General features: G+C 48.7%; 2 protein-coding genes across 6 annotated transcripts in view; one reads left to right on the top strand and one right to left on the bottom strand.

Moving 5' to 3' along the window:
• Positions 1-1812: 1812 nt before the first annotated feature.
• On the bottom strand, positions 1813-7284 carry LOC308067472 (uncharacterized protein; the record flags this gene model as incomplete). The annotated part of the gene is made up of 3 exons (XM_080396346.1): positions 1813-4440; positions 4681-7145; positions 7279-7284. The coding sequence occupies 2 exons, from the start codon at positions 7282-7284 to the stop codon at positions 6051-6053; spliced, it is 1101 nt and encodes a 366-aa protein (XP_080252472.1). The 3' UTR covers positions 1813-4440; positions 4681-6050.
• The window catches only part of FOXN3 (forkhead box N3), a 210053-nt gene continuing 200882 nt past the window's right edge, over positions 6382-15552 (top strand). For all 5 annotated transcript variants that reach the window (XM_080395120.1, XM_080395119.1, XM_080395118.1 and 2 more), the window contains exon 1: positions 6382-6514. The gene's annotated coding sequence lies outside the window, so the exon portion shown is untranslated. The remainder of the gene's footprint in view (positions 6515-15552) is intronic.

Genomic DNA, 15552 nt, shown 5'->3' with positions numbered 1-15552 from the left:
GAGCTAAAAACAGAGACCCAAAGAATCAGATGGCATTCATCTCGAAACTTGAAAGCCCATGAAATAACTAAGATGCTGGGAAAAAAAAAAGTGCCATAATTAAAATGGCTGATTGAGGAGAGATCCAGTGAATGCCAGGGTATAATCTGCTGGGAGCCTTGCTAAAAACATTGCTGGAAGAAGCCAGTTGTACATAACTGGGAAACACAAAGCTTGATGAAGTTGCACAGGAATTTCAAAATGCAGGCTTGCTGGATGAACGCTTAGTTTCAGTGGCACACAGCAAGTTAGCACACCACCAGAGCAGACCCAAAGCTGCTCCCCCACAGCCCTGGGCACCAGTAGATCTAAAATTGTCATCACCTGCCCACACTGAATCTCAGGAAGCTGCCAGGCATAGCCGTCACACCAGATGCAGTCCCAAATTTTGACAAATCCCAAAGTAATGGAGATTAAGAGATTAATGGTCTGATTTTCACTGTCCTGACTTCACACATGTGCTGCTTTATCCAGGTCTGAGGCATCGTGGCAGCCCAAAGCCTGTGTGGTGGATTTGGGAATGGGGGTGGCTGGATCTGCTGAGCTGGCAAAGAGCTCCAGGAGGTCTGTTGGGGCAGCTACAGAAGCCACTTACAGCATCTTCATAGCACTTTCTGACTGCTCCTCAGCTGCAGCGAACTGTGATGCTCTACATTTTTAATCCATTTCTATGCTAAAAAAGGTAGATTTTCTTGAACTGCCTGAGAAAGTGGTCTGGGCTGAAGCGGGTTACCTTTTGCAGGAGGGGACTGGTGCTGTCACACAGGGCATGATGGTGGCTCAGCAGTGTCACTTCAGAGGGGGAGCAGAACTACACCAGGGAGCAAAAGCCTTAAACCCCCCCAGGTCAGATGCAGGAAAGTGCATCTGCCTGTGTTCAGCAGCATGGCAGGAGGGCAGCGCAGAGGGTGTCAGCCTGAGAAGGACTGGAAGAAGTGGGAGAATAAGGGAGAGGAGGAAAAGGCCTGGGGAGCAGATGCTGTTGTGAATGAGGAGGCAGAGTAAGCATCCCTTTGGCTCATGCTAGACCTAGAATAGCTAGAAAAACTAAATCTTAGTGGTTGCAACTAAAGTAACACCTTTAACTACTCTGTAAATTCCAAGATGATTGATCAAAGAATTGAGAAGAAAAGGAAAACTAGTTTTACAAAACATCACAAACTACAATGCTTCCCAAGAATACCCTCACATAGGCAGGTAGGACTAAGTTTGGCAGTACCAGAACAGCTTCGTAAATGTTTTCTGGTGGTTTTATATTATTCTAAACTCTGCCTCTGAATAGTCATCAGTCTTTTTTCCACTGTCCATAAAGCATATGCTATCTTGGATCTTAGTTGTATGAGGTTAACAGATAACCTTCTTATTTTTTGCTTTCAGTCTTTCAGCACTTCTGCCATCGAAGATCCTCTTCTACATCTTCAAGTCAAAAAATCTTTGTGGCAGATTTGGCATTGCCTGTAATAATTTATGAATGTGATGTGTTGACATGTTTACTGTGTGCATACATTGAGCTACTTCAATAGCTGGATTGTCAAGATGTGTACCCAGGAGAGAGAAGATGGATTCAGGCATACATTTTTGAGGAAACACTTGGGAAACAAAGCAAGCACTCTTCACTGTTTTGGCTGGGGCCCTGCTAGGCTTGCTGGAGAGGTTTCCCTGGGAGGAATGTGGGCTCCTGGAAAGCAAGACATGAAAGACCCCAGAGAATTTACAGAGGACCATTTAAACAGAGGTTTTTGAGAGTAAGACTCCAAAAGGGGTCGAAAGTGCTCAGATCTGTAGATGTTTAATTTAGTAGACATTGGCAAGACTACAAGATAAAGTGAATGTGAAACAGTTTTTAACCAACATGCTTTATTTCAAAGGTTAAATGGCTCTTCTGTTTTGAAAACATTGTTTGGGTCACACAGGAAGGCTGAAGGTTTCTGTTCTCACGTGAGCCTGGAGAAAGTATGGGGTATGTAGGCTGGAGCTTGCTGTAAGTATGTGAGAATCAGATTATCCCATCCATGGAAGGCTAAAAGCTCAAGGCCTGACATAAGCAGAGGGTAAGTTAGAAAGACCACTGACAGCCAGAGATACAGCAGTAACCATAACAACACCATCATCTTTCTTATAAGTCCTCACACGTAATTCTACTAATGACTTGTATTAAACATTTAAGCCTTAGCATTCAAGTGATTCATATTTGTTACAAAAAAAATGTCCCATTAACACAAAGTACAAGCTGAAACAAAGTTAATGAGCCCTAATGCTTGCAGGATAATTCAAAGTTTAAGGGTGATATTAACAAAAATAAAATAAGGAAGAGTGGAAAAAATCCACTTTCATTGTCCACCAGAGAACCTGAGTTTTATCCTTTTGGTTCATAAAATCAAATCTATTGCTCAAGTGACTCTTACGCTGTTATTAAAGTAGTAGAAGAACACATATATGTGCATAATTAAGTACCCCTATGTGACCATAAAAGGTCTGCCTGGCTGTCCATGGGGAATGCGAGTGGGACTTGATTCATGAGCACGGAAGAGGGAATGTCATTACTGTAATGCCCCTGTGTTTCACTACTTTATCCAGGGCTCAGCCTTATGTGGTAGAGTGCTCGGGCAGGCAGCACCAGAAACAGGAGTGTTTCGGTGCAGAGTCTGGGCCATATGCCCTGTACATCTGAGAGGCAACAGTAAATTGACCTGGAACTGCATGAATACTTGTCCTATGAAAATCTCAAGTATAACTCAAGTCAGGCATGCAAAAAACTGAGGCACTAGGTATATTAGGTATATCTGAAAATTTAGATGATATTTTTTTATTTGCCTTCTGGTTTTGCACTGTGAGATGCAAATGGCAAATGGGTAAGTGGAAAAAAGTCACTGACATCTTTCTGCCTTTGAAAATGGGTGATCTGGCTTAAAGCATTGGCATTTTCATCTTTGTGTTCAAATGAGGAGACCAAACAAGTTCAAGAAATTAGAAGGGTAAAGAGTACATCTATAGAATGACATTTTGGAAACGATGAGCAGTTGTATGGTGACCAATTTCCAACCACAGTTATGTTCACTTTCATGTTGCCCCCATTAATCACAATACCTGGCCTGGGAGCCCCCCAGCCATCTCAGTCATGATAAACAAATTTGGAAGCAAAAAACTGAATGGTAACAACACAACACAATGGAGTTGTGGAGCAGGGCACGCATGGAAGCACTGTGCACATCTGCAACGCCTCCTAACTCTGATCCTTGGTAAATAATCACATGGTGCTACAGCAAGTCTTTGAAGAGATATGAGGAGGTTTATAGCAGGACCTACAGCTACTTTGTAGATGCAGCCAAACTCCTTTTGAGCTGCATCCCCCGCGGGACTGGATTTGTTCCCAAGAGGGATCCCTGTGGCAAAGTGCCTCTCATCTGTCTGTCCCTGGAGGAAGCACGGTGCTGTGCTGGCAGCAGAGAAGAGGCGGCAGGGGCATTTCTTCTTGAGGTAGGAGGGGAGTCACCTGTGCCTTGGGGCTGCTCTCGGGGCTGTAAATTCGGGCCGAAAGGCCAGAAATCATACAGGCGCTGCCAGCTGGAAAGCCTGGATTTACAGGCTCTCCAAGAAAACAAGGCTTAATGAAAAACTTCAAGGAAAATTAGAGAAAATGGACTGACATGGACATGAGAAAACATTCTACAGTGTAGATCGTACATTTTTTCCCCATTTGGAGAGAGGCAAGAATTTTATATTTTATCCGACAGATACAGATAACAAAGCAGTCCTCTACATGGGAGAGTTAACACTGCTAAGATTGATACAGGGAGACAAGATGCACTTGAAGACATAGGAAAACTGCACCTCTGAGAAAGTCTCCACTATTAATATTTTTCCTTTGCAAACGTGGGTCTTCTAAGACACTCTTTTCTTTAGGAAGGATCTAAATGAGGAGGAGGTGAGAAGCGGAGCTACAAAGCATGTAAGAAAGCCTCAAATACATGAGTGGGAGGAAGGAGGAAGAAAGGAAAGAATAATGAAGCTTGCATCACTGGGAGCAAACAACAGAAGGGAAATGCATGTATTTGTGGCTAAATTTTGCAGGAACTTAGGCTGAGGTTTAAAACTGTTGTGGTTAGCATAGATACAGGTACAAATTAATTCAGACAACCTGATCAAAGGACAAAGAAATGGTATTACTGATTTCATTAGGAAAATTACCTGGCTTAGAGTTAATGGGCAAGCACAGGGAAAAAATGACTTCTTTGTAAGGTTGACGTGTAGGAGCCCTGCAAAAAGTAATCAGCACCCATAGTGTCTATGATGATTATGTGATTTGGGGATTCCTTCAATGGGGCCAGGATTTTGCCTTTCATGGAGACTTCTGTTGGCATCTGTGGGATTTCCTTATGTGGTGATGTTGCAAACAGATATCTGTAATTTTAAAAACAGTTAATAGATATCTTGTTATTAACATGGTGCCCAGGGTCCCCAGCTCTAGCTGCATCGTCAGCTGAGCCCAAATGCTCAGCTACTCGTGAGGTGTTTTCACTAAAATTAAATTCGATTTTTCTACTTCAAGAGCAGCTCCAGTGGCTACCACACCAATGGCTACCCATCTGAACAAGGAAAACAAGCCTGGAAAAGGATCCTGGGATTAAGTTTATTCCACACCTTGCAATTTCTTGTCAGTGCTTTGTTGTAAGGGCACCATTAGGCATTCAGTGAGCAGGGCTGATCTCTCCTGCTGCAGTCTTATGGATGTTGCAGAGCAGTCAGTAGAAATCTTCCAACCAAACAGAATGAGGGACTTGCATGTCTTAAGCAGGAATCCTGTGGGATGGCAATGCCTCCGTCTCCATGTCACCAAAACCACCTATAAAAGGAAAAGTGTAACTTTGTTCAGGAAACCGCAGGGCTTTATACACACTTTGGAATACACTGAGCCCATCCACCCATTGAAGATGCTAGCATCAGGGAATCAACAGGAGGTTATGGCCATCTGCACAGACGAGCAGTGCACAGGATACAGCTAGGACCAAGGTGGGAGCAGGGAAACATTTCATGCCAGCAATTTTTACGAATGAAAGAAATGCACTGCTACTTCAACCTACGCAGGCTTAATCAAAATCCATCCTGAGACAGCAAGAAAAAAGGGCAGAGAAATGACGTTTCCATTCCCTTCTACCAATAAAGCTGTATTCGATACAGATACAGAAGAACATTCCTTTTTTGTTTCAAATTGTATCATCAAAATTCAGAGTTGCTAGTTTTTGTGTATTGTTGACCTCCGAAGGTCATGCTGGTGCAGAATCTGGGTTTCTTTGTGACATTCCCACACCAAAGCGTGTTGGGGCTGGGAGCCCCATATAGTTGAGTAGCGGAATTTGGGTAGGCAGGAAAAAGTGTTGGCAGGACACAGCTCTCGTCCTGCCCTCTGTCCAGACTCAGTGTCAAGGAAAGGATGTATCCTTCAGGGAAAAATAAATCCCATTGCGTCCCAAACCAGTCATTCCCACATTACGGCACAATAAATTGAAAGGGATAAAGCTAGGCTTTTCCTATAATCGCTGCAGCATTCGCACGTACCTTGAGTTATCACTCTGTGGGGCTGTTTTGAGAAAGGTAAATTTACAGTGAATAATTACATGGCCTTTACAGGCTTGATAGTTCCCCGGGCACGTGGCAGCGCTGACGGCACCAGCTCCTTCCCAGCCCCTGACGGGCCCCAGTTTGGTCCAAAGCTCCCTCTCCCTGCTCCATGGGAGCCAGGCAGGAGGCAGCCGGAGCAAGCTAGGATGCGGGCTGCGGAGGGGTAGAAGAGCGAGGAGGAAGGGGCAGGAGCTCTCCTGGCATAGGGGATTGTCTCTGTTTTCAGCTGTAAAGCACACACGATGGTGAGGTGCCAGGCCCCGGCCGGAGCTCCCAGCCGGTAAAATGATAAGGAAAATAACTAACAGCTTTAGTTCGGCGTGTCTGCGTCTCCAGACAGCAGAAGTCCGGCTCCAGGGCACGGAGGTCGTTCACAGAGTGGTGGCGCGGGGCTACCCCGGGGGCCGTGCCCCGGCGGTGTGCCAGGGGGGCAGGGCGGGCACACGCCGGACAGCGGCCCCCCGCTGGCTTCCCCCTGCGGGGAGAGGCGACGGCAGCGCGGGGCCGGCCATCCGCCGCCTCCCGCCCTCGGGCGGCCGCGTCCCCACGCACCCGCGGGGAGCGGCGCTCCCGGCCCGCCCCGCCGCCCGCCCGCTCCCACGCTGACCCCTCTCCCGAAGTTTCCTTCGGGGAGGCCCGGCCCGGGCACCCGCCGCCAGCTCCGGGGGGCGGCCCGGCGGGGCGGGGCGGGGCGGGGCAGGGCGGGGCGGGCGGGCGGCGCTAGGGCCCGGCGGGGCCGGCAGGCGGCGGCGCGGGCTGCGGCTGCCTGCCGCCGCGGGGCGCGGAGCGGGGCCGGCCGCGGGGAGCAGCCACCCCCGCGGCGGCGGCGGCGGGAGCCACGGGCCGCGGCGACGAGGTAACGGCCGCAGCGACGCGTTTCGCGGTGTCATTGGGAGCGCGTGCGGGCGGGTGGGTGCCAGCCGGCCGGTCCCCGCGGCAGTCGCCGCGCCCCGTCCCTCCCGGGGCGGGGAGCCACGGCCAAACTTTTGGGGCTGGCGGCCGCCGCCCGGAGGCCGCGGCGGGGAGTTCGTCGGGGCTGCCCCGCGCTGCCCGCACCCGTCCCGCCGCCGGCGACGCGGAGGGCGGCGGGAAAGGCGCCCCGGGGCGAGCGGAGGACGGCTGCGGGGCGGCCGCCGGGCCGCATCCCGGGCGGGCTGTGCCCCGGCAGCGCCGGCCCCGGCTCGGCGCGGGCGCCCGGACGTGGCCGCGGCGGGCGGGCTGGGCGGGAGCGACGCGGCGGCGGCCCCAGCCGGGCCCCGGCGGGCGCTGGCGGGGCAGCGGCGCAGCCGGCGGCGGGCAGCCGCCCCGCCGCTTCCCTTTTGTTCCGGCGTGCCGCCGGCTGCTGGATCCGCGCCCGGCAGGGAGTCGCTCGGTACTTCACGGGCTCCGTCCGTGTATGCCCACACGCCTGAAGGGCATCCTCGGCGGGGGCCGGCCGGGGCCGCCCGCGAAGGGGTTTCCCTGCGCTCGCACCGGCTGCCCTTTGCCTGCCCTTAAGCTGGCGCTGAACTTACCTGGACTTACTGTGAATTAATTTCCTCACACTGCGTGCGTGTGTCCCTGCACTCGGGAGGAGGGTTTCCTCGGTGACCCGCCGGCTGTGCCGCGGCCAGCGGTTACCGACATCCTCCAAGAGGTGCCTGTGGACACGGCCGGCGTGCGCGGTACCGCGCGGCGGCTCGCCAGCCCAGTTTACCGAAACTTTAATTGCAGCGAGGCGCCGCTGCGCCGCGAGCCGTTTGCGTCAGAGCGGCCGGTTACCCCGGTGGGATAACGGCGCCGCCGAGGCGGGCGGTTCTCGCGTGGGGAGGGCTCCTGCTGTTCCGCGGGGTGGACCGGGAACCGCCATGAGCGAACAATGGCGGTGGGTTTGTGTGGGCTTGAGAACCCCAAGGCAGTAACGGCCGTGGCGGGCGCGGTAGGTCGGGCGGCGGGGCCCCGGCTCCCGCGGCGCAGCCCGCCCCTCGGCCGGCCACGGGCACGGCGGCCGCTGCAGCCCCGAGCACCGGGCCCCGCAGCCCCGGCCGCCCCAGCGTTACCGTCAGCAAAGTGGCCCCCGTGGAGGAGAGGGACTGTCCCAGGAGCTGTGCAATCTATAAACACTTTTCTGATTGGTTTAAAAATTTAGACACAGGAAGCGGATGGTATCTAATAACAGACAAGTGGAGACACTGTTGTCATGGAAACTGAGAAGACTACCCCCCCCCCATTTATTTAAGAGAAAAAAAAAAGAGCAAAAGAAAAAAAGTCTGCATATCATCAGAAATGCCTGCAGACCGCCTTGCCTGCAGTTGCCTTTCCCACAGCATCTGTTGAAACTCGAGAACGTGCCTGTCAAATCAAGGTCATTTTACAATAAAACCCCACGCCGCCGCCTCCCCTCTTCCCTCTCTGGACATTATTCCTATCCTGCACTTTCCACCCAAGGAGGAGCCTGGGGGGTGCAGACCCCCTGCCCCATACTCACCGGCTGCCCTCCCTGTGGTGGCCGTCCTGCCCCAGCCGGGCCTGCTGCGGGAGGGCCACGGGGATTAATTCCCAAAAGTAGCCAGGGATGACTTTTTCTTTTAATCAAATGACCAGGCCACCTTGTGGGAACCTGTGGACTGGGAAAGAAAGCTGGAATTGATTACATCTCCCTCTGTTCCTCTGCATTACAAAGGTATATTAAAATGTAATGATTGGCACTTGAATATTAAGGGTGTTTCACAACTCTGCCTCACCTGGGGAAAAAAAAAAAAGAAAAGGTGGCAAATGGCTATGGGAAACCCTGTGCAATTGCTTTTAATAATAATAAAGAAAATAACCATTCAGTTATAGCATGCTACTTAAGGACAAAAGCAGAGATACAAGAGTAAAATATATTTCATTACTGATGAATGCAGCATGAGAAAATCAGACTGTTATTGTGGTAAATTGAAGTTTTACTTTGCTGGACTATTGAAAGTTTATTGTGTGTGAAGGGAGAGCGCTATTTTGCTTTTGGAGCAGGAGAGAAGTATTTCACAGCAAACTCACAATGAAGGTTTTAATGCTTTTACTTATGTTCTTGGGCAGCAGCTGTTGATTTTAGTTTGTGATGGAGAGATGTCTTTGAGCATTCACTGCATTTTCTCTGAAACATTTCATTTTGTTGCTCCCTTTAATCTTCATTTTGCAGTGACCAAGCTGAGAAAAAGCACTTGAGTGCTTTATCCACTGTATAAATCAACACTTTGAAACCTTTAATGACCAGTTTTACCTCTCTTGCCCCTTTGCTTGCATTTCACTTCTTGCATTATTATTTCTTAAGAAAACCAGAGAATGGTGAACAGGTCTTATGGATCATGAGGTAAATTCTGCAGGGCGCTGAGGCAGAGGTGCTCGGCATGCTCTCTACCCACACCCTTGCATCTTGCTGTCCAAAAAACCCAAGGCCTGGCTTAAAAATTTGGTTGCGGGCAGAGCAGCCTAAAGGGATGGTAGAGCTGGAGAGAGCAGTGCCTGCTTCTTCTCGAGGAGTCCCATGGAGCTGGGGGTGCAGGAGCTGGGACCCCTCACCTTGTGTTGGGGAAGGGCATAGGGAGCCGGGTAGCTGCTTGTTTAATCCCGCTCGTGTCTGATTAGCCAGGCGCTGCTTTTAATTGTTGTGGAGTTCAAGTGGAGAAAGTTTGGCTTGGTAGCGAAAGTGTGCTTGCTTCTAGAAGCGAATTTCCTGTTGTCGGGAGCAGCCTTATCTGCAGGAAGGTTTGCCGGCAGGAAGTGTGTCAGTTACTTGTTTTTACAGAGTGAAGGAAATGAGCTGGATTAGGTACTTTCTAGATTTACCCTTCACTGTCCTCTGTGTTTGTGCTACTCTGTTTATCTCTAATGGTTTTAGTTTGTGAGAGTTTTATGATGTCAGTGATTCCTGAGGGAAATGCAAGAAGTTAAATGCTTGTGTTGCCTTGCCGTTTTTTGCCGTTATAAAAACCCACCCCACCAACCTCCCTGGGCCACATTTTCAGAAGTGTCCAGTTTGCAATTTATACTTTTTGAGCCTCATTAATGATACTCAGATAGGCTTCCCCCCCCCCCCCCCCCCCCCCCCCCCCCGGAATGAAAGATCAAAAAATGCACCAGTTACTTTACTAATAGGAGCAGCCCTTACACTTCTGAACTGCCTTTCATCGTGGATCATAAATCACTTTACAGAAATTAATTTTTTAATATCCAGAGAAGTTGTATGAGTGTAGGAAGCCGAAACGTAGCATTTCACATGGACTGCACAAAATTGCAAGGCAAATTAGGAGCAGAGCTTATAGTCAAATTAATTGCCCTTTAATTAGCAATTGCTTACGGATTAAAACTTTGAAAATGTGTCTACCTTTCCTGAGTGCACCTGTGCTAATGCGCCAATGCAGTGTGTATATATTTGGGTTGTGGGGTTGGGGGTGAGAATATAAGCAGTGGTTCCAGAAAATACCAGTCATTTACTGGTCCTTGTCCAGCCTGGCATGGCGGGGATGCCAGGTTGGAGGCTTGTACCATTAGACACAGCTTTGAACGAAGGTCCAGACTAAAGGCAAGAGCTGGGATTCAGGTCTTTGTGTTCTAGTAAGCAGGGAGGTTCAGGGAAATAAACATTATTTCTCCAATGTTGGCTTGCAACAGAGTATTTATGGCGTTACCCTGAACTTTCACAGAGGGTTTTGAGAGGTAAATGTGGAAAAGTTACATAAACTTGTAAGAAGCTTCCTGGCATCCTGTGTGGCTTTAAGTAGTGATTTTTGGCATAGGAGCTGTCTTGGTGTTAGGAGATGTTCCTGGCAGAAGAGGCTGCCAGGGCTGTCCAGAAGCCTAAGCTGGGCTGGAACGGGACCATCCTGGCTGATGCTGGTTTGCCAGTTCATGACTTCAGACATAACAGAGTGCAGCATGACTTTGGCCACAATTTTGAAATGTTTCTAATGAAACCATGTTTGGCTTGCTACCTGGTCTCATGGCCAAGCCCAAGTAAAACTGTAATAAAATAATGAAGGGCTGGGAGGTGGCGGGGGAAAGACTCCAAGAAAATTTCGTTTAAACCTAAAAGTTAGGGCCCTGTATTTTTTTTAGAAGCAATCAGCTGATTCTGGGAAACTGCCCTGAAGCTCTGGAAGGCAAGACAGTACTTGGGAAATTACTCTCTTCTAAGCTTTGGAAATACTACTCCATTTAAGGTGCTTGAAGTTGAGCTGCCAAGCATCAGGGCAGCTCAAACCCTCCTTAACTGCACTATAACCGTTTAGCGGTCTTGGGACTTTTAATTGATCTGGGCTGAAGCTGGTTGTCTAGCCTAAAGTTTGCACCTTGCCTGCCTGCATAGCCCACGAAGGAGTGAGTCTCCCTGCACCCTGGTTGTCCTCCTTGAGGATGGGCACAAAGCAGTGGGATAGCTCTGCTCTGGAGGTGGCTGGTGAGAGGGGCCATGGCTGGACACATGACTTTCAGGTGGTTAAAGTTGTGTAGGACCAGCCTTGTGTTAGCTCAGGCAGTGGTGCACGTTTGCTCACCGGGGGTCAGTTTTTCCCCACCTCTCTCAGGGAGGAACAGAAGTGGCACATTATGCTCTTTCAAAACTCTCCATAAAGCTCATCTATTCTGTAATGTCTGCAAAAATTGGATTGGGCTAAGTATGCTGGCGGCGAAACTTGTGCTTATTATGCTGGACAGTATTTTGTTGTGCTTTCCTTTGTATTTCTCTGCCTGTAGTCTAAGAATGTCTTTGCTGGCGGTGGTGTTGCTCTGTGTCGGCGCTGGCTGCAGGACGGCTAGCCAGCCAGCAAGGCTATGACCTGTGGTCAGAGTTGGTAGGTGCCACTGGATGGAAAGATCTGCCTAGCTGTTTAACACTGTTGCTTTTTCCAACATTAGCAGGAATTTACATCAATGCTAGTTGATACGATGAAATTTCCAACCCTGGATGTTTTTACCTTTCACTGAATATAGGTTAAAACGAAATAAAGATAGGTATTATTTAAGGACCAGGATGGTTTTGGCCCACAAATCTGCCTTCCTTTACCCACCTCCCACATGCTGGGTTGTGGTGGGTCCCTGTATGTGAGCTCTGTTTGCTCAGGCTGAGCGCGAGGTTCCCTGGTGGGAGACTAATTGCAAACTGCTTACCTGTTTGCGGATACAGCCCACTCACGATGTCTTGGCATGCTTATTTTTGTTGCAAGGAAAATACACCAATCTTCCTAAGAGACAGGGCCTTACGTATGAGGCAATCTAAGCTAGATTCTGGAAAGCATTTCACAGGATGGCAGCTTTATTGAAACTTGCTTTTTAATACAGTATGGCAAAGCTATTGCTCTTTTTAGTGTAGTTCTTTGCGAGACCTGCACCCGAGCAGTGGCCTTGCATCTCCTGTGACCCTGCCTTCTGTCTCAGGCTCGCAGGCTCCTGTCTCCAACCCCTGGCAGCTCTGCGGCTCCCCAGTACAGTGCTGCTTTTTGTTTTCTCTCTTGGGCTTTGTAGAGAGGCTAACTTTTTCCCTGGATAAAGTTGGCTTCTGGCACAGCATGCGGAAGCAAACTCCCCAGCCTGACCCATCCTTGCAGAGTTATGCTCAGCTTTACTCCCCTCAGTAAGATTTTCTCATTGCCAATTTAATTGCTGGCTGGGCTTGCTGCGGAAAGGAGCAGAGGCATTAGAGGGGTTACAAGAGGTTATTAGAGATGGGAGGAAGCTGAAGGTCTGACCCATCCAGATTTAACTGGATTAAATCTCATTTTACCCCCAACTCCAACTTGTTTTGATCTGGGTTTTACAGTAGATCATTTGTAGAAGCTACCCAATTAATATGTTAATTTTAACACCAGATTTTGTAAAGCTTTTTTGTTCGAGGTGGAGAAGGGATGCAAATGTTTTGATCCTATTTTTATCATTATCTTCACTGAGTTTTTCTCACTCTGTGCTTTGCAGAGAGAAGCGAAATTTTAATAATTCACTAATATACTTTCACTTCATTAACATTTTATCATTCTGGCATTGTGCATATGGTGAACTGCTTAGTAGTCTCATTAAGGGGCCTGATCTTGCCCCCATACTCTCAACATTTCTCTAGGTGTGGAAAACCCTAAATGTAGGATGCAGGTGCCATTCTGCTTTTTGGACAGAGTTTTTCTCTTTTTCCAATAGATAGTAAACTGAAAAAATTGTGCAGGGTTGGAGGGTTTGTTGTTTTTTTTTTTTTAAATTATTATTATTAATTTACAAAATGGAAACATTTATACAAAGATAGCAGCAATGTGTGGGTTGGAGCCACTTAGGCACCAAGCCTCCCGCCATTACAAAACTTAACTGTGTGGTCTAGAGAGCATGAAGGCACAGGGTGTTATTGTGGTATCATTTGCATCGTTTTATACTGTGGCATGTTTGGTTTAAGCAGGGATTTAGACTGGTGTTAAAATGGTTATGAAACTTTCAGGTGCCTTACCTGGGATAGCATGGTGCTTGGTATGAGGATGGCACAAATAACATGTAACACTTCATGTAATCTGGGTGATTAAGTACATAAATTTGCAAGTAAGTGCCTGCATTGTGTTGAACAGGTGTTTTTTAATTGTGTTCTAATCTGAAATGGGTGTTGAACTTTCATGGGGACTCTCCTTCCCTTTTTTTTAGCATAAAATAAACTTCTGAATCAGTGCGTGATTTGTTACTGCTAATTAACTGCTATTAGCACACCAAATTACTTTAGGCCTATTCAGAAGACATAAGAAGCCAAGCATGGCTGAGGAGTGAAATGTGGGTAGGTACAAAAGGCTTGAGAGTGGAAGGAAAATTTCTGAGTTGTGAGCGGCAGAAAACTTAAGGCCAGGTAAGAATTTCTGGAGCAATGAGTGTGGCTGTTGGGCGACCAGAAGACAAGAGATCACAGTAATAAATACAGGAGATGTTGAGGGACTGGGCTGGAGGTTTTTACTTGTCAAATAGAATATATTTGCTTTTAGAGGCACCAGGACAGAAACTCATCTCTTGTAAATTGATATAACGCCATTGGAGTTAGTGGAATTACACTGACTTACACCAGCTGATGGTCTGTCTGGTGGTATTGAAAGAAGAGTTAAGATGTGAAGGATGGGGGAACTCAAGAGGCTATAGGCCTGAACAACAGGGAGGGTGGGAGTTTGTTCAAAAGTGAGAGAGGCTGGGCAAGTGAAGAAAGATCATAAGGTCCATTGCAGCTAGTGCTGGGTTTGCTTTGATGATGAGATGCCCAGCCAAGAGATGTCAGCAAGGCAGGCTGAGTGATGGGCTTGGCTGGAGAGGAGAGCTGGTGACAAAAGGTAGGTTTCTCATTGGCATGGTAGTGATTGGTGTGTGGGTGAATAAGATCACACACAGGGTGAGGAGCGGGGCCGGGGAGGAGGCTGAGCCACAGCAGGAGCTGGGGGAGAGACTGTGGAGGTACAGAGCAGTTGCTGGACAAGGATGAGGTGGGCCGGAAGACAGTGTCTTGTGAAGCCAAGGCAGGACAAAAGTCCTTCAGTCTGGAACAAGGAATAGAAAAAGCTTACCAAATATTATTTAGGGTTTAGAAGAGAAAGGGAGTGACATTGACTTATTTAGAGACGCGAGCTGTGAATAATCCTACTATAATTAGTAAACTTCGAAAAGCTGAGCTATAAATAAACTACCTCTTTAACTGGTGTGTCTGATTTCCCGCCCCCCTGTCTTCTGTTGCTGCAAAAAGCCCTCCTGTCATGGTGCAGCAGACCTTAATGTCCCGGGGGTGGTTGTGGCCACGGTGCTGCTGTGGCCGCCCGTGCCCAGCTGTGTGCCTTGCCGTGAAGGGGCCAGGTGCCCCGGCTTCCCTGGGGACCTCCAGCTTGGTGCTGTGCCCACTGCAGCTGGAGTGTCAGGGGAGGCACTGCAGTCAGGTTATTGCTCAGGAAATTCTAACAGGTGCTGGGAAGTCACAGGGTTTTGATCAAATACGGCAGCGCTGTAGCTGTGGTTGCTGTACCCTGGTTATTAGGCTTCATGTGGAAGGGCAGCAAGCTGCGCTCCCCTCTGGTCTCCGCGTCTGGCGGGAGCAAGGCTGAGGCGTGATGGAGAAGGTCTGAGGAAAATACCGCAGCTTCAGTCTGTGTTGTGACAGAGCAGGTCTTGCTTTGGACATACTTTACCATGGAGTAACTCTGTGCAAGGAGGAAGAAAACATGGACTGGAAAAAATGAGGTAAAATGTAGGGAAAAATGAGCTAGAATATAGAAATTAGGCATGTGTGTTAGGATGATCACCCTTATTTACAAGCAGGTCTCATTACTGGATCAACTGAACCCGTTTGCAGGCCCTGGGGCCTGCTGCAATGACTGGAAATGAGACTGGCTAATGGTACCAAGACAAGAAAAATTTTAAAAAGCCCCACAAACGTATCAAAAGTGAAAAGTAAAGTGTATTTTTAAAATGGCTTTGGTTTGTTTTGTAAGCCAGGGTGCCATTTCTAATAGGTAGGGGTATTCCCGTTTCCTGCTCATGACTCTGGTGATCTCCCTGCCCAGCACCTCAGAGGCCACCAGCCTGGGTTGGAAAGTCAGTGTCTTTAGAAACAGAAAACATTTTGGCTTCTCAAGTGGAATGATTTATTTCTTTCCTAGTTATATCGAAAGCACATGTTGCTGTCATCTCAGCAGTTTGAGAAAAGAACTGAGCATTTTGAAGTGAAAATAGTTGAGCGGTGACACCTGGGGAAAGCAAGGAGGGGTGTGGAGGGCTCAGAGGCGCAGTGAATAGGATGTGATGCCTTTCACCACAGGTCACTCAGGTGACCAGAAGGCAGTAGTTACCCTCTGGCAATGGCTATCAGCAGTTGCAGAGCCAAGGGGCTCTTGCCTGCTGCTGGTCCCACACAGCCCCTGGGATGTTGAGGGTTGGCGTGAGCTT

The sequence above is a fragment of the Falco punctatus genome, assembly GCF_963210335.1.
Source record: "Falco punctatus genome assembly, chromosome: 7".
Classification (NCBI taxonomy): Eukaryota; Metazoa; Chordata; class Aves; order Falconiformes; family Falconidae; genus Falco; species Falco punctatus.
The sequence above is the reverse complement of the archived record's forward strand: the minus strand, read 5'-3'. Positions and strand labels throughout refer to the sequence as shown.